General features: G+C 38.5%; 2 protein-coding genes across 10 annotated transcripts; one reads left to right on the top strand and one right to left on the bottom strand.

Annotated features, from left to right (window-relative positions):
• Positions 1–181: 181 nt before the first annotated feature.
• LOC6581730 (E3 ubiquitin-protein ligase Nedd-4) lies at positions 182–14,706 on the bottom strand. 9 transcript variants are annotated; one of them, XM_015162012.3, is made up of 19 exons: positions 14,461–14,706; positions 13,624–13,809; positions 8,077–8,159; positions 7,927–8,008; positions 7,339–7,377; positions 7,110–7,270; positions 6,455–6,602; positions 6,257–6,381; positions 5,714–5,813; positions 4,352–4,539; positions 3,929–4,160; positions 2,488–2,592; positions 2,058–2,295; positions 1,866–1,990; positions 1,658–1,799; positions 1,442–1,598; positions 1,083–1,376; positions 624–1,022; positions 182–558 (listed from the first exon to the last, which is right to left on the bottom strand). In XM_015162012.3, the coding sequence occupies exons 2-19, from the start codon at positions 13,786–13,788 to the stop codon at positions 456–458; spliced, it is 2,886 nt and encodes a 961-aa protein (XP_015017498.1). In that variant the 5' UTR covers positions 13,789–13,809; positions 14,461–14,706; the 3' UTR covers positions 182–455. The 9 variants fall into 9 exon arrangements, with proteins under 9 accessions (XP_015017498.1, XP_002007452.2, XP_015017494.1 ...); XM_002007416.4 differs by having other exon boundaries at positions 7,101–7,270; positions 14,461–14,674; XM_015162008.3 differs by lacking the exons at positions 13,624–13,809; positions 14,461–14,706 and adding exons at positions 11,053–11,194; positions 11,910–12,038 and having other exon boundaries at positions 7,101–7,270.
• A 104-nt stretch (positions 14,707–14,810) lies between these two features.
• LOC6581731 (enhancer of mRNA-decapping protein 3) lies at positions 14,811–18,754 on the top strand. Its single transcript, XM_002007417.4, has 5 exons — positions 14,811–15,795; positions 15,855–16,820; positions 16,887–17,044; positions 17,277–17,361; positions 17,423–18,754. The coding sequence occupies exons 1-5, from the start codon at positions 15,338–15,340 to the stop codon at positions 17,703–17,705; spliced, it is 1,950 nt and encodes a 649-aa protein (XP_002007453.1). The 5' UTR covers positions 14,811–15,337; the 3' UTR covers positions 17,706–18,754.
• The last annotated feature ends 202 nt before the right edge of the window (positions 18,755–18,956 follow it).

Here is an 18,956-nt window from a genome sequence, read left to right on the forward strand (position 1 = left end):
CTAATTTTTACAGTTTCTCGGCATGGGTCAATTAGAATACAAATACAAGTAGACCCGTCCTTTATGTATAGTCTACTCCAATTATGCGGACCTTAGGTCTCCAATTGGAGTTTATGTATGTGTACGTGTGTGTGTGTGTGTGTGTGCTTTCGCCTAACTAAAAATACATACGAAACAGCACTAAACTAGCAAAAGTGATTATAATACAAAAGCAAACGAACAAATAAGTACACGAGTGAGTGGCGGTGGTGTTCCAAGTAGTCGCAATGCGGTTTCCTTGTCGCTGCTGCTGCTGCCGTTGATGTTGATGTTGATGTTGCTGATCTTCTTGTTGTCGTAGTGATGTTGTGTGTCGTCGTTGTTGCTGTTCCTCCTCATATAACTGGTGAACCGTTTGCCACAACCAAACAGTGTCAGCCACGTTGCCAACGCCGTCGCACACAGGACCAGTGTTATTAATCAACTCCAGCAAATCCTTGGCTTCCCTCAATGGCCTTGATCAGTTTATCTTTGAGCTGCAGGTATCCCTCGTAGGGTGGCAGGTCCAGACGATTGAAGCTAAGAGAGTAGAGAAAGCATTTCAAATCAATCCGAATTGCTGCAAAAGCCAGACTCTTTCTTACCAGGTATGCGCACGTGGAAAGTTGTTGGGTGTGCCCCATTTCTCAATGGTAAACATTTGCGGACCATTCGATCCGTAAAGCTCCTTGAAACCGTTCATGGGCACACGCGATGTGCCCGTGACGAACTGCAACAGACGCGAGCGCATTTCGTTGGAGAATGATAAGACGGCACGCCAGAACCATTGAATGATGATGTGGTTCATATGATAATCGCCCTTATACAGGGTATTCTCACGCCAATCCTTGACATCGATATTCTGTATGCCGCACATCAACAGCTCCAGTTCGTGCTCATCAAATATTTTGATTAGATTCAGTGGTATGATAGAGCCAAAGCCATCCAAGAATGCTGTCATTTGATCCTTAACACGCGCCACAAAGCGCCACTCGATGACAAGCCTAGAAGATGCAGAAGTAAGTATACAAATATGTGCTTAATGGATTCTATTCATCACTTACTTAATGTATTCATCTTTATTTTCGTTGGACACTTCAATGTTGGCGCCGCCTGCCTTGAGCTCGTGCTGACTCTTTTGGCCAAACACATCTTCGTCCAGGCAGAAGGTGAGCTCCAGAATGCGTGGATCATTCTCCTTGATCCACATCAATGAGTTATAGTATTCAGTGTCAACCGATTCCATATCCTTCAAATCTATGGACTTTTGCAGCATCATCTTGTAGAACGGCCGTATAAAGAAGGCATCCAGCAATTTGCCATGGTACACAGCCATGCCAGCTATGCGACCAATGAACCTAAAGGCAAATATAAGGTATTTATAATGGGATATCAAATATTCGTAGTTTCTTTAAAGACATACTTGAAATAACTTAAATGCTCCTCATTACACAGACCACTGCCATTGTTGATTTGCAGCGTGTAGTTATCCATGGCAGAGTACTCGAAGAGTCCATAATACGGATTAAACATTTCTTTGGATAGCAAATAGAACCATTCCCTGGCAAGGCCACCATAATCTGAATAAATCAAAAAGTTATATGAAAAGATATATAAAGGAGAGTATATATTATTTTACCTAAGCCCGTCTCTCCTTCAAACTCGACCCATAATTTAGTCTTTAGTAAATCGGTCTTTGTCACCGAACTAATAATTCTATACGAATCCTCCAATATGGATGTACGACGAATGCGTATTTCAAATTTATTTGGTACATTTGTCTGCAAGTTAAAGAGAAGACAGATGATTAGTTGACTTTTAATATAAATTGTATAGTCTATGCTTACAGGCTTTCTAATATGACTCTTGAAATATTCATATTTCTGTTTGTAATCTCGCGAATAGGGAACCGCTTGGCCAGCGATATTTGGATTTGACAAGCGTGGATCATCCCACTGTGTGGTGCGCGTATCTGCAAATGAAAACAATGTTGAGTTGAGTTAAGCGTGACATCCTTTCATTGCCAGATTAGAGCTTACTGTGATCTATGTAGAAGACGCGACCATCTGTGTGCACGCGCTCTTCCCAGCCCTCGGGCAACGGGCCAAGATCGTCTTCGACGCGGCGCGTTTGATTTGGCATGGGACTGGCGCGTCCATTGCGGGGATCTATCCAGGTGGTGCGCCTCGCCTCGTGATCAATAAAGAAGGTACGTCCATTGGGTGCCACCTGCATGGACCAGCGGGGTGGCAGCGCTTCCTCCTCACTGGCGGCGGTCTGCAAAGGCAAAAGCAGCATCTTTTAGCTATATACAAAAACATTTCTCAAATAGTCCCTAATAAAATATTTATAATCTGTTGGCAGCTAAAAAAAAAGCACATGCACATTCGAGTGCTAATATATATAGATAGGTAGATATAGTCAGGTATATATATATATATATAGTATGTATATGGAATGAAACTTTACTTGATCCGTGGGCACAGCCGCGTTGTCTTCCTCGGAATTGCGTCGGGTGGACGAAGCTGAGATCTCTGAGGGATTGTGGCTGTCTGTGTGATCGGTGTCTTCACTCTAATTGATTATGGTTGCAATATGGTTTTGTTGTTGTATAGTTTAATTGTTTATTTTTATTACAATTGGAAGAAACAGAAAAGAAATGTTTCCAATAAATTATAATTAATTTTGCCAAACACGAAGAACAAATAATAAAAATAAAAAAAGAAAGAAGCAGAACATAAAAATACATAGAGCACAGCCAATTAAAGATAACACACAGGAAACATATATAACTATACGAAATAGAGCTAGAGAAACAACGCATATACGAATATATCAATGCTTCATCAGCTCTAAATTGAGACATAAATTAGAAATTCCGATGAAAAATGAAGGTGTTAAGTACAGATCTGTATTGCATATGTTTGTTAGATGGAATTGTATACATCATGTATATATATCATGCATATAAACAACACATACATATATAGTAGGTATAAGAGATTTGAGTAATTTTGTATATAAATTGTCTACCTCAAGTCAATTGAACATGGTTGAAGTGTATGAAAGGGGCGATGGGAGGTGTGACATAAAAAGGCCACAGGTAAAAAGGTAATCTGGAATCCATTATGTGATCAGATAAGGTTTGGCTTATCATGAGTTAATGGAACATATGTCGGAAATGTCGGATAGCAAATTCGGCATATAGATTCTTTGAAAGTGAGAGATAATGCCCACTTATAGATATTGATATTGATTACTTTTATATTTTCCTCAAAAATCAAACATAGAACTAATTAAGCCTGCTCCGCATACCCTACAAATGAAATTAGTTAAGATACAAATTGCAATAGACGCGTTTTAGGGTATTTGGTAATCGAGCAATACGGCCTAGATTATCCCAACTTTTATAAATCCTTTTGACAACATCCGAAATCTATATTCACATGATGATTTTTAACGAGAAGTTGCCCCCGATTTTGTTGTCGATTTATGTCATTATTATAAATCTGTTCTGTTGTAAATTCTGTAGTATTTGTATGCTCCATAGCTTACCCCATCCGCTACACGCGACCATAATAAGCCCATCCAAGCTTTAATTTGGAAATTTGTTTTCTGGACTTGAAGTGCTAAGATAGAGTTTTGGATGATTTTTTTTTCTGAATATATACAGACATCAAAAATTTTGATCTATGCTTTCTCATATACCATTTTGAGCATTCTTATAATCTTGGCTGAGATAGACGGACTGACAATGGGGTCTTGAACAATATGAAGGCAGAACGAAGCAACGAGGGACGAATCACAGAGTTTAGTTTATAGAGTTAATACTTATAACCGTGCGAGTGTGAGTGTATGTGTAGGTGTGAGTGTATGCTGTGTATGTATGCGTGTGTGTGTGTATGCTAACCAATTGTCTATGCTGCTGCTGCACTTGGCGCCGCCTCTGCTGCCTGTTGTCCAATTGCTGGCGACCCAGACCGTTGTCATTGGCACGCCGGGTCAATAGATTCGTTATGGCCATATTGACTAGATCGTTAGGTGCTTGACGCACCGGTCGCAGATCGTTCTGCACGCTGCTCGACGAGACCTCGATCTCATTGCCAGCATCGCGACGACGTTGTAGTGAATTGTAAACAAAACTGGATTTGTAAAAGAGACGCATTAAAGAGAGAGAAACAGCCACAACGGATCAGGGGAAAGGAGTAAAGGACTTAACCAGTTGGGGATTCTGGGAATTCAGAATCGGGATTTAGACAAAACACAAACAGTGGACGGAATTTGACTTGGGATCGAGCTCATTGCGAGCCCACAGTGATTGAGGCATATTAACCTGGCGTTATCCACCACTTGATTGGACTCTAGTTCAGATTGTTCAGGTATTGTATCACAATTGTAGTTGTTGTTGTTGCTAACTGATACTTGCGACTGTCTGCGTGACATTTGTGTCGGTGTGGTTGGTGTCGTTGTGGGCGTTGAGGGACTATATGCGGGCGTGGCATTGTTATTATCCCTGGCATCCTAATTTAATATATATACGTGATTATATTAGCCAATAATTAAACATGGTATTTGTATATGAAGCATATTAGATTATGGATATATTGCTGCTTGAAAACTATGCTGCGCTGTGGCGAATTCTATATAAATAATGAGTTGGATAGTTCTATGCAAAAACTTGAGCAGTATTAAAAATATCCCTCATATACAACAATCTCTATAAATACATTAACTTTTATCTCTTAATTAGCCATTTTCATCTTTCCAAAAACTTGTCAGTCAGCCCTCGCAAATACACACACGTAAATATGCTTTAGCTGTACATATCGCATATATATATAGAGCAACTAGCCAAACTACACAAACAATAGTTGTCAAAGTAAATGAATAATAAATTTACAAAACAAAATCGCCTGGGAATTGGAGAGCCTGACGAGCATTATAAAACGGACTATCCAAAAATCAATAGTTTTAGCGAGTTGTAACTAGTCTAGCTGTTGGTTTTACGATTACTATATGCATACAATACGCGCGCATTAGAGAACTGTTTGGCATTACAAACATGCGCCTCAGGTACAAGTTGTGGTCGAGTATATCACAAGTTTGAGCATTCTCGGACAGTGTTAACTGCTGATCGGTTCCATTATCTGCTGGCGACTCCGGCTCAGCCTCTTCCTGCTGCATTTCGACTTCGTTGTGTTGCTCTCCGCAGTGCAGGCAGTTGCTCTGATCAGCAGCTCGCTCCGCCTCCAACTGCTGCACTTCTTCCTGCTCCTCCGCCTCCTCCTCCTCCTCCTCTTCCGCTTCATCATCTTCTCCGCTGTCTACGCTACTCTCATCCCGCGTGGCTGGCAGCAACGACTTTGCGCACTGTTTGTTGTTGTTGTTTTTGTTGTTCAGTGTATGACAAAGGCTCACAGGAAATATTTGAACAGGTGAGATGAGTAGTGTGTATTGTGCGTGTATGTATGTGTGTGTGTGTTGTGTATAGTTAAAAAGTTTATAAAGTTCATGCATAACAATTGAGTCAATTGTCAAACACACATGCAGCATAGTTTAATAATAAATAGTATTTGTTATTCTTGGCTTTTGTTAATCAAAATCAAATCAAAAATCGATTTTCTTTTCTTTTTTGTTTTGTTCAGTGCAGCAAAGTTACAGTTGCACTAAGAAATACAGTGGCTGTTGGACTTACCGGTCCACGTCCCGACTCCGTATCATCCACACTGATGTGAAAACGTCTTTGGAAATCTGATGCCAGCTGCTCAACATTTTGGCTATTGTTGCTTGTCAAGCTGTGAGGCGAGAGAGATATTAATAGTATTATAAATATATATACAATATATACATATATGTATGCTTAAAATATAGTCTAAAATCTCATTTGATCAATTAACTAACTTTTGTAATAGTCAGAGCGTCACACTCACGAATGATTATGGTTTATATCTACATATGGACATATACACCTATCTATTGCTTGAATAGCTAAGTATTTTTGTAGTAATTAAAGTTGCCGAGTTCTTCCTCATGAATCAGTGGTCCATTTATAGGTTAAGCAATCTGTCATTCTATCAGTATGAGTACATCTAGTTAGCTGTTTGACTCTTCCGTATGTCATTCATCCATTTATTAATGATTCTTTCAAACAATTTAGTTCTCTTTCTAAAAGTTCCTCTCTTACAGCTGCCTAACACATTTTTCCCAGCGTCTAATCCTTAGAGCTGCTCTCACTTACATGGTTGGCCTTTCCCATTGCGTCGTGCGTGCTGTATGATTCACATAGTATGTGCGTCCATTCGCGTCCTGTCGCTCCTCCCAGCCAGCGGGCAGGGCATCCGAGCCGCCAGTAGGAAATGGATGCTAAACAATAGAACATAATGAAAAGTTAGTTAGTGAAATGAAGCATTTAGTTAACTATTTCACAATTAGCTACCGGCTGTGATGTTTGCTCGCCGGCATTTGTAGCCTCGACATGCTCCCATTCGCCGTCGCTGTTGTTGCTGGACGGTTCGCTCTGTTCGCGTGTTTCGCGTATGAAGGCATGATAGATCTCCAGGGTGCCCTTGATGCGTGATTTAGCGCTATATTTGCATACAGAAATGTAGAGAATGAAGTATTAAGTCAATGTTAAACAACAGGTGCACTTCAAGGCCAACAAATATACACACACAATACAGTTACACAGACTATCAATACCAACACCAATACCAGCACACACACGCACACTCGTATTTACAAATAATACAAAATCAAAAATCATAAACAATTACACAAAGCGCTGTCTAAACAGCAAACAATAATAAAGCCAAATGATAGAGTTACGAAAAATGCATATGACGAGTCTCTAGACTAACAGAAGCGGCAAATACGTGATGCAACGACTAATTAAATGGATTGTGTACAGCTTAGTTTCGATCTATGCCTATAGTACATATAAATAAGTTCATCTTATTTTCAACTAATTTTTTGTTTTACATTGGATTCGATTTACTAGTTTTATATAGATTTTTGTTTATGTTCTTGTCTAAATGAACTGAAATTAAATAAAGGAAATCAAACAGCAACTGAAATAAACATACCCTACTGACCTGCGCGGACGCAGCGGGTAGCTCTGAGAGCCAATCGTACGGCCCTCCTGCTCCGTGGGCAGATTGACCAGCGTCAGCTCCACCATGCCCAGGAAATCATCGCGTGTCAAGCGATTCTCGTCAAATACTTGGAAAACCAGCTTGTGCTCAGACGGTTTTACCTAGAATTGAGATGTTTCAATATCTTAACATCAGTTTTTTTTTTTTTAGGTATATTTAGTATACTTACTCTAAATATAAACTCTTCATTCCAGGATGGATTTAGTGTCTGTAAGGTAAGATAAAAGAAATGAGTGTATTAGCGAAGTACGAGGTCTTTAGGCGGGAGTGTACGACTAGCAAATAGTATAAACAACTGTTATTTCCATCAATTTACGCTTCTTTTATATATACAAAAAGCCCTAAAATATCCTAAGTTAACTTAGTATTGAAGCTCCTACTGCCCGTTACAAACGTTCCCTCAAACACAACATGCCCCATATTATAACTTTCATAACCTAATGGGTATACAATAAGATATCAATCATAAATTCACTTTTCGACACTTTTCCGACCTTACTAGCCTCTTATTGTGAAATTATTTGGTTTTCTCAAACAAAGTCCCCTGACCTTAATCTTATCATTAGTCATTAGCCATTAGCCTTTAGTCATTGGCCAGCATTTCTACATCTGTTTATATGGGACTTTGTCTAGAAAAAGGTACGTCTAGGCTAATGTATGTAAGTTCTGCACATGTTGACTGATAAGATAGCAAATTAACTACAAACTATTCGCTGTTCCCGAAGTGGGTTCCGCTCTTGGGCAATAGTTCGCTTACCTTCTTTTTAGTTTTAGTTAAAACTGAGTCAATGTTGATGTCGCCGTGTATGGTATTCAAATCGATTCTGACATACGGATCACTGGAAGAGAGCCAAATGGAAAGGTACTCAGTATTGTGGTAGTGACAGCTAGCTTAGTTTCAACTTACCTGGCACCAAAAATATCCTTTTTGGCCAAGGATTTGCCGCTTAGCACAACAATGCGCAGGTGACACGAATCGCCGGCGTCGTTCTACAATGAGAGAAGCAACAAGAAAATGTGAAAAGTTAAGGCTGAACAACTTACAAGTGTGCAGCGTGTCAAATGAGCCACTTGCCACTTGCCACTTGCCACATCCCACATGCCACATTCCACATGCAACGACAAAACTCTTATAAAGTCCCCGAGACACAGACTTTACATTCTTTGTTTATACAGTCATAAAGCATTTGCTGTTGTTGGCCATAGGATGCGTATACTTAATGTCTGTGATTACGCATACGCAACGTTCGCTGCCAACATCTAATTTATGCATTTCAATGCTGAAATATAATATGTATATATATGCAACCAACTCGTCTTGTGCCCTTGACCCAAAGCCCACTCTAATCCGCATTTACGCCTAGTAATTAGCTACTTAATTGGAAATTTAATATCTATTTAATCCCAGTAATTTATTGAAATTAAATATTATTTCAGACATTTGCATGCATTTTGGCAGTTTTTGTCAAAAGACCCTAGTAATATGGGAGATTGAATGGAATTGCATATTGTATACCCGCTCACGTACTGAGGAGCGGGTATATCAGTTAATATACACCTCCCATGTGACCCACATTCATTAGTTTAATGTCGACAAATCGAAACTTAGTTTTCACGCTACAGTGCAGATGCTTTGGACGGGTATTAAGTAGTTGGTTATGCTCACCTGCAACTCTATTCTGTTTACAGGTAAATATATAATAAGTAAACGCAAAAAAATAAATATTACACTAACTTTAGGTCATCTGCCTAACCGGTTTGTCCAACTCTCGCCTTTCATTAGCACTTCACAATATTTTAATTTGCCCAATACTATATTATATATATTACTATACATTACTGCATACTATATGTACTATATTCTACATATACATATATAATGTAGTGTCAACATTTTCCGCCACGTTGTGAATGCATTTTGCAGGGCCGTATGACACGTTTTCCATGAACTTATTATATTGATTTTTTTAGCGGTTTTTCCATCTTGGAATGCTTGTGGTTTGTCTCGACAGCCGATTGCTAACTACTGCAGTATCTATATATATATATATATATATTGGTATATATATATACATTGGTATTTCGATATAGCAGCGCATAGGCATTTTACTTTTAATTACAATTTATTCTGGGCATGTCAATGACGAGAGTGTGCAGCAGAAATGTGGCCAACATTAAAGCTCAAATATGCAGTCCGATTACATCAGTCAGTCAATCAATCAATCAATCAATCCATCCATCAGCCCGCAACAGCAACCCCGATCGAAATCCCAAAACCCTCGACAAGCCGCCTAACCCTAGCTAAGCGCTGTCACTTTAAGCTCTGCTTTAATTGATTTTTAGCCATTAAATCTCAGCACAACGACGTCTGTAGATGTCCATGGAACATGCTAATATCAATTAAGAACTGCACAGTGACATTTATTAGCTTTCAAAGAGATTTTTGATGTGTAACTAATTTTAATGTAAAGACATCAAGATATTTTTATACAAGAAGCTAGGACGAATATGTTCTTGAAAATCCGTTTTGAATAATTCATGTACTTTCAAGGTCAAGTGTAGGAATTTGCAAATTTGTACAAGCGTGTCTAAAAAATTCACCAATCATTTTATAATTTCAAACAACCTATCGCTTTCGCTTTGACTATCAAAATTCTTTAGCCTAAGCAAATCAATGTCTGCAGCATTTGACAAACAGGTGCTGCTGTCGAGGCAACCTTAAATAATTCTCATTGCTGAGTAATAGGATATGTATATATGAATAATTATTTGCCCACTGATAAGCGATGATTGCAAGTAGTAATAGAATTTTAAGTCAAGTTATCAGACGGAACTGGAACTGATATCTATTTGAATTGAAGGTAAATGATTTGTAAATACTCAATATGAGTTGCCTTAGGAAAATAAGCAAGGCAAACGTCCATTAACTAAATTGATTAAATTGATTCCTATTATTATTACTATTTTTGTATTTTGTTTTTTCCTGTGCTCATCTGAATGTCAGCAAAAATTCATTACCCAAATTGATTTGATGTCGCATATGAGTTCAAAAGGGTTTTCCTCCCACATACACACATTTGTATATTGATGGATGAGCTGAAGGGCAGATGAGTTCAGGACAAGAGATATGCAAAGATAAAATATATATGTACGTAGATATATATATATATATATACATATATAATATGTGGAATGAATGGAAAGCACTCTTAAATTTAACACGTTGCGATACACAGAGTGTAAATATGAATAAGTAAATATAATAATATTTATAAATAGAAGACCTGCATTTAAAGTGTGAATTTCTTGGACTGTTTATCCCAGGAAAGAAATTTCTGTATTGAGATATTTTCTTGCCTAATTTATGGTAACTAGCTTGAAAGTAGAGCTAGACAGGGAGAGGAGCTCGAAGAGAGGAAGAGAGAGAGAGAGAGAGAGAGAGAGAGAGAGAGAGAGAGAGAGAGAGAGAGAGAGAGAGAGAGAGAGAGAGAGAGAGAGAGAAAATGAGTGGTATATAAAGTATATATAAAGAGAAAGAGGAAATATTTTCCCCGTAAAACGTATAATTAGGCTCTTGTTAAATGTGAGCATATTTTTATTTCCAAACAGATTCAGACTATGGAGATGGAAATGAAGATGAAGAGCAGAGAATGCACTTTATGAATGGATACCTCTCTCAAGATAGCTTATCAACAACATAGCCAAGACTTTCAACATGTACATATACCAGTAGCTGTTCAGTGTATTTGCATCTATTTAACACGAAAGCTTTTGCGCCAAGCGCCGATCGCGTTTTAGGCGCTAAAAGGTATGCATACTAGACACAAATTGCGAGTGACAGAGTGAGAGGAGAGAGAAGAGAGAAACACCTGCTATCACTTACATCAGGGTTATTGAAGCCATGAATTTGACCATCTTCGTCATTGTTGGTTATCGTTGTTGCTGTTGATTCGGCCATTTTGTTTGATATTGTTTACGTTGTTTTTCTAATCCACAGAGAGTGTTAATTATTGCACGCCTTTCAACTAAAAAGCAATAAACATTTTAGAGTTATACGATTTCGGTTTTAACTGCATCAAGCGAGAGATGGCGCACCAAGCTCCAAACACAAATTTGATTTTGGCGCAATAAATTTCAGTTGATGTTATTGAAGTCACTATTTCATATTTGCTAAAAGTCTACAAAGCGGAACAGGTTCATACTAGATATTTGAGTATATTTTGGTTTTAGTTTTGAATATAAATACAATTATGCTGGTTCTCGACTCACACAATTCATTATATATAAATAAGTACAAAATTAGGTGTGCGGACCCATATTAAGGCAAAAAACACTAAAAAATGTAAAAGTTTTTTTTTGGCATATATATGCATATGACTAATGAAAGAGAGAAAGAGAGAGCGAGAATCCAAATGGCGATGGCCAATCTTGTTTTCACGTTTGCGACGTTGATTCGATTCTTAGCTCACGAGCAAAAGCAAAAGGCTGTTGCTTTATGTGGACACATATACATACAAACACACACGCACACACGAGTGTTTTTATTTTATATAATTAACACATTTTCAGAGCAAAAAGAAACGCACGCGGCATTTATATTTTGGTCATATATATGTGTGTGTACATAATTCAATTATTCATTTATTTATCTATCATTAACAGCCAAACGCGCAAAAAATAATAACAATAACAATATATACAAGCAAGCGAGCGAGCGGGTGAGCACAACGCACAACACACCAACACTAATGCAGAAACATGTTCTACGTCAGTCTTTTCCACATTTATGTGATTGTATTTGTACACCAGAAGCAACAACAACAACACGACGGTTGCCGCTGCCTGTAACGGGAGCTCTCGCGTTCTAAACTAAACTAAAATATTTTTGCTCGAATACAGTGTGCCCAAATGTGTTATGTATATAAATGCAAAGAGGGAGAAGTGATGAGCAACAAAAAGCTTTTATACAGATGCTCTTATTAATGGAACTAACATGTCGCTGAGCGGATGGTTGATAAATACATAATATACCGATTTCTACTCATGTGATGTAAATAAATACACACATGTAAACGAACGTATTAAGCAAACACATTTCTATGCAGTGTGTCCATATTGTGTAGATATATCGCTTACAGTATTTTTTTAACACTGAAAAGGGAAAAGCTTCCCTCATATGCCCGCGAGCTTTTTGAAACTGGCAGCTGCTGAGCGAACAAGTGGCAAGGCAAACAAAACAAAAACATATGATTTGAAGTAAATAGATGCGTGTGTGTGTGTTTGTGCGTAAAGATGTGAATGAAACGCAAAAACAATCAAAGACAACTCCATACTATGCGTCAAGCTATTATAATTAACATTAGATTGCAACCGGCTTACGTCAAATATCTAGCTATATTTAAATAATTTGATTTATGATAATGACAAATGATCTGGTTAATGTACATTTTCGTGACGTTGACAGGTGTGTCTGTGACGCAATTATCTAGACTTTGGCTGAAAGCTCACCCACTCGCACAGTCTAGTGGTAAAGCGCGCTAAATGCAGCTTGTTAAGTTTTTAGAGGTCGATTGTCACGCCCCCTGCGGGTTAGCACAAGCTCGCTAATGAAGATAAAATGCGATTGCGCTCCTCGCGCTCCGGAGCTAGTTGACTAACTGTGTCAAATGAGTAATGCAAATACAGTGAATGCTCGCATGAGCAAACGCCTGCACATTTTTTGCATTATCTTCACTGTAATCACTCAATTAATTTCATTGAGCGCTCAAATTACGCACATTCAAAGCAAACAATTGCTGTTTATTTATTTAATTAGCAAATAAATTTGCAAACTTCTGCTACAAAGTGTTTTTGTCTCTCATTGTTTATTATTGTTATAGAGCGTAGCGCAATTATTAATGGTTTGTTTACTGTGTGGAAGTGCAAAGGAAACACACTTTCAGACATTCTTTCGCAGCAGCCACACAGAAACCTACAAACGTGCCATCCGCGCAGATCTCTGGAACTTGATAATCACAGTTAACGCTTATCAAGCACGTCGGCTTATCTCAAAAAGTACACAAATACATGTTGAAAGTGAGCAACAAAATATAAGTTGGAATAATCATTTTTAATCGTTTAAAATGATTTAGGGGAAAAATTGCGTATTGCTCAGAATTTTAAATAAATTTTAAGGCGAATCACAGCTGTTTATTGGTCGAATTCGTATATTTATATCTATCTTCAGATAAGATCCATTGTATAAATATCGTAAAAGACATACATATATTCGTCCATACACACATACATATACAATCTATATAATCAGTAACTAAAGCAAAGCTCACTGATAAAGAAACGAACATTTCCGTGCGCCACCCTCCAACGGGCGCACAGCCGCTGACCCTTACACACAACCCACCGGACTATTCACCACTCCGTTTACAACCTACAGCCCACATCCCTCTCTACTCACCACTACAGCCAACGATCTACGTGGCGTGTGTCCGTTACTGTAGTCCAGACGTTGTTGTTGTCCTGCCACAGAGGCGGCGCGTCGACGTGGCGGCGGGCGTGGCACGTCGGCCGTTGACGAGGATGCAGCCACAACGCTGCCACTGCTGCTGTTGCGCACCGACATGGCTTGGCCTACGTTCTGCAGCTGCAAGAGAGAAAGAGACAGCGTGAAACAGATATAAAGACAACGGAAGTGCATCTTTAATTAAAAAAAGAAAAAAGAGCAAACAAAAAGTGCTCAAGCACTGACAAAAGCTAGAGGTGAGAACAAATGGAAGCTGCTGCACAGCAAGGCCAAAGGCAGCGGCAGCAGACAACAAAGACGTAGAACGAACGGTACTTGTAAGGCACACACACTCAGACCTAGCGTGAGAGAGAGAGACACACGCACACAGGTGCAAGTGTATGTGTGCCCATAGAGTTCTTATGGGCAACAAAGCATAAAGCCAAGTCAAGTAATTATCCAAGCGCGAAAGGTTCAACGCCGTTTCGACCTGGCCGGCTTTCGTGATGGTATTCAAATCCTAAACTTATTCCATTTGGTTTGATCTGACAGTAAGGAACATACACAGGCAGCTCCACACAGATAATGACTGTCGTGCTTACTTGCACAATAATTTCGTTTGATTTATGTTGTATTTTTAACTAAATTGTTCTACTATAAATGTGAGCATGTATGTGTGCAATTTATGAATGCATACATATACATGTTTGCATGTGCCTGTTTGTTAACGTGTGTTTGTGCGTGTTTGAGTGTGTATGAGCAAATACTTGGGGGAAAACTCATCTCACATACATCTTTTCGCACTGCCAACTGCACGGTAGGCTATAATTTCGATGTATTCGTGTGTCAGCACTAGATCGCGTTTACATTTTTCGTTTCACAAATAAATAAATTGATTGTTTATATTTTATACGCAAATATTACAACAATTTTTTGAACTTTCACGGCTAAACACGCCCGACAAGAAACGACAACTAAATTATTCCGATATACTTGCTGATTACTTTTCTGCTCAACTCTGTAGCCAAATATTATCGATATTTGTAGCTAACATCAGCGCTGTTAAATATGTTTCCGAATGTCATAAATTTATTGAAAAATTCGAAATGGCTAACTATAGATTTGCTTCAAAAATAAAATACAACTTTGTTTATTTTTTTTTTTCATGTGTTTTTAAAATGAGTATTTATATTAAGTTCAAAGAGTTCCCGCTCTCGTTGAGTCGCCTGTTAAGTATTTACAGTTACCAGTGACAGCCGATACAGATTTGGTTACCACGATATTCGCTGATGGCTCTTTTTTAGGTTTTTGTTTTTTTTGCATGCAAATATCGTCCGTCTCTAACGAAAACGTAAATGCGAAAGGCAGTGAAAAATTTAAACGAAACAACAGAAATTCTTTTAAATTAAATGGAGTATTAATATCTAGAGGTCATTTCATGTAAATCATACAAATCCAAAAATCCCAAGTAAAATTTGCAATAACAAAATAATATAATTTACGTGCCCTATTAACAAGCGTGCATTAGTGCGTGGTAATTGCGTGTTAAACAACAAACTGCAAACGCTGGCAAAAACTGAAGCCGAATAGGAAAGAGAAATCGCAAAAAGCGAAAAAATAACAAAAAATAGAAAACATTTTTGTGTAGTTCGAGATTAGTTTCTATTACATGGGTCTAACAGATCAAGATTGGATTGGCTGTGCGGTCAGCCTGACCTGCGACGACGAGCTGGGCGTATTTCAAGGACTGATCAAAAAAATTTCGGCCGAAGAGATAACCATAGTGCGCGCCTTTCGCAACGGTGTTCCATTGCGCAAACAGAACGCCGAAGTGGTGCTCCGCTGTGCCGACATCAAGAGCATCAATCTCATTGAGCCAGTGAAGGATGTTGAGACAACAACGCCGACTGTAATTAATAAGCCGACGCCTGTTAAATTGCCCCATTTCACCAACATATTGGGCAAGCAACAACTGCAGCATCAACAAGAACAACAGCAGCGCGAGAAGGAGCTGCCTATCCATGGCAGAAATGGAACGGTCGCAGCTGGCAGCCAGTCGGCTCTGAGTGATAAAATGCAACAACTAATGCTCAGCACAAATGGTAATGGAGCGAATGGAGTACGAAGGTAAGAGATACGCTTTTACTGAGCTTTGTTTCCCAATTTCAATGTCCTTTCCGTTACAGAACACCTCAATCCTCACGTGCTTCGAGTGCAGTGCAGCAGCAGGCAACAACGCCGAATAGTGTTGCCGCTTTTTTTGGCAATATGATACCAGCCAAGGTGGAGGTGAAGTTGGGCAGCACGGCATACAATGGAGGAGGAGTGAGTGGAGCTGGAGGAGGTGGGAGCTACTGCAGCAGTAGTGCCGATGGCAGTTGCGGTAGCGGCGAAGTAGCTGGAAGCAGCAGACCCATTGACATTATTAACGGTAGCAATAGCCAAACCAATGGCGGTTATTACAACCAAGCAGCAGCCAGCTATGGCAATGGTAATGGCAATGGCAACAGCAAACGTAATGGCAATGGTAATGGTAACGGGAATGGGAATGGTACTGGCAGCTACAACTCCAACTCTTACAATGGTAATGGCAATGTCAATCCAAACATGAAGAACAAGCAACGCAATCGAGTGCGTCGAGAGAGTAGCATGCGATTACAGCAGCAACAAACGTTTGGCAGTGAAGCTGATGATCCGCTGCTGCACGAGGAATTCGATTTCGAGGGTAATCTCGCGCTTTTCGACAAGCAAGCCATTTGGGATGATATTGAGTCGACGCACCAGAAGCCGGATGTGGTGCGCCATGCGGTCCATGTGCAGAAGCAACAGGAGAAAAAGTACCGTCACGACGAGAACATTTTAGTTAGCAAGCCGCTGGAGCTACGTCAGATTGAGAGCATTTTCGATGGCAGCCAAGATTTTGTGACGGACGACGGCCTCATCATACCCACTATACCGGCCTATGTGCGTAATCGCATAGAGTTGAGTGCCGAGAAGGCGGGCTTATCGATCCAGCGACAGATAGATATTTTAGCGCGTGGTGCCTGCGATTTGGCCATCACATTGCTTGGTGGCGCGCGTCGCTTGACGCCCGCCAACAATCATCAATGGCCGAAGATTGCCATAATTTGCGATGGCGTTAATACCATGAGGTCAGTTAGGTGACAGAATATAGTATAATATACATATGTTATAGCCTTTGTATATATTTTTTATAGAACAATCAACATCGGCGCTGTTACCGGTCGCCTGTTGGCCTCACATGGCCTAACTGTTCTACTCTATGTGGAAAATGCGCAGCTCATAGAAAAAAACAGCAGCTTGGAGGTTGCTTTATTTAAAGCTACTGACAACACCGTGGTACATTCGGTGAACGGTATGAAGAAGTCATTAATTATGTATTAGAAATATGTTTACTTATAATTCGATTTAAAATATATTAGTTGTATGAACATTTTTGAAGATCGTTGCTGTCTATCCTCTATTCAACAACATAAATTGTGTAATTCGCAATTGAAATTGGATTTGGGCATAAGTCTTAGCTGTTTACCATCTAGAATAGTTCATTAATACTCGAAATCCATTCCAAAAAATATCTCTCTTTATAGCTATGCCCACGCCAGATCTTGTGATACTATCGACAAATACCGTTAATCTATCGGATGCTGTAAAACAATGGCTTAGCGTTAATCGGTAAACCCTTGCAGTTCTTATCTTTTATGTTTTGTGTTACTAATCTAGTCTTTCCTTTTAGCGCTTCGGTGCTTGCTGTGGATCCGCCACCTTGTGGCATTAAGGATGTTGCTATAAAGTACTCAATTTTACCCATTCTACCGTTGAGCCAAGATTCAAGCACTTCGGCTGCTGCTGCAGCAGCAGGAACGTCAACAGCAACCGCTAAGACAACAACGAATAATTGTGGCAAATTGTATTTATGTAATTTAGGTATACCAGATAAATTTTATCGTGATTGTGGCATTAAGTACAAAAGTCCGTATGGACATAAATATGTGATACCGATTCACTCAAAGGACTGAAAAGAAAACAAAAATCCGACAACATCAGCATAAAACACACAAACGACAACACCAACAACAACAAAACTATCATCAACAACAACAAAAACAAACATCAGCAATAAACCATAAAGAAACAAACAACACACATGTGATGATCATCAAAGTCCTGTTTCCTGTGAATCTAGCTAGCTCTTAGAAGTCTCTCATATACAACTCACATTTAGTTTTTAATCAACGGCGCATATATAGATCTATAAATTAAGCTTATTCCTACTTTTCGAAACCCCAAATGAGCTGCCCTAGCCTAGTGCCGAACTACATTCATAACGTCGTATCTATATTTATTTAAATAACTACTACATATATATATTTTTAATTGAGTGTTGTACAAATCCTTAAAGCTAGTCCATTATTTTTGCATTTCCAAAATTTTCTAACCACATTTGATGAATCTAGCTCCCACCCACCCGCAAGAACTATCCCATAAAGGAGTCTATAGCTTTAAAGACAAAATAGATAACCCTAAAATTAAAAACCAAGAAACTGGTCTTCAGAGCAATTTTAAAACAATGCATTGAACGAATGTTAAAGTGTAAATAATTGTGTATATTTGCATAATTGTTTTTGTATTTGTATATTTAAAGAATATCTCAATTGAATTGAATACTTTTTGTGAGATTGAGCGAAATATACGCAATACATGCCAAATTAAATGTCTATATATATTTAAGCATAAAATCAACAACTATTATACATACATAAATATATATATACATATAAAGTAATTTTCATAAACAATACAAATACAATTACAAATCAGATTCTATAAGTTAGTTATGTAAGCTTAATGTGTTTAACAACAAGAGACAAACAAGCAAACAAACAAATAACTTTAACTTGTATTAGCGTTAGATTTTAAGCAAAATTGTAAGCTGTAATAACGATAAAGAAATCAACATTATTTTGTACACCCCATCGACAAAAATTGATGAGTTTTAAAGAAAATCCAAAATCTGAATAAGTACTATATATATACAAATATATATATATATATCAAAAGAATCCAATCAAATAGCAAAAAATGTTAGCCGTTGCTAAAACTAAAAAATGCAACCAAAAAAACCTTAACTAATTGTTGTAAAAATTAATAATATGATAAAGTAGTTTCTAAATTTCAATTGTTGATGATCAGTCTTAAATAATTATTGTTTCGTAATTTCAAAAAATCAAGCAAACAAAATACGAAACAGTTCTTTAAGCACTTTTCAT

Source organism: Drosophila mojavensis, unplaced genomic scaffold, assembly GCF_018153725.1.
Source record: "Drosophila mojavensis isolate 15081-1352.22 unplaced genomic scaffold, ASM1815372v1 contig_74, whole genome shotgun sequence".
In the NCBI taxonomy this organism is placed as follows: domain Eukaryota; kingdom Metazoa; phylum Arthropoda; class Insecta; order Diptera; family Drosophilidae; genus Drosophila; species Drosophila mojavensis.

What these genes read in the sequence shown, in the direction of transcription:
- LOC6581730 (XM_002007416.4), bottom strand. Translation starts at nt 13,788, where the DNA reads ATGTCGGTGCGCAACAGCAGCAGTGGCAGCGTTGTGGCTGCATCCTCG. An exon ending in GCGAGCAAACATCACAGCCG is followed by an intron (nt 6,382 to 6,454) that starts GTAGCTAATTGT and finishes TCTATTGTTTAG; the next exon opens with CATCCATTTCCTACTGGCGG. An exon ending in AGAGTCATATTAGAAAGCCT is followed by an intron (nt 1,800 to 1,865) that starts GTAAGCATAGAC and finishes TTTAACTTGCAG; the next exon opens with ACAAATGTACCAAATAAATT.
- LOC6581731 (XM_002007417.4), top strand. Translation starts at nt 15,338, where the DNA reads ATGGGTCTAACAGATCAAGATTGGATTGGCTGTGCGGTCAGCCTGACC. An exon ending in GATGGCGTTAATACCATGAG is followed by an intron (nt 16,821 to 16,886) that starts GTCAGTTAGGTG and finishes TATTTTTTATAG; the next exon opens with AACAATCAACATCGGCGCTG. An exon ending in CAATGGCTTAGCGTTAATCG is followed by an intron (nt 17,362 to 17,422) that starts GTAAACCCTTGC and finishes CTTTCCTTTTAG; the next exon opens with CGCTTCGGTGCTTGCTGTGG.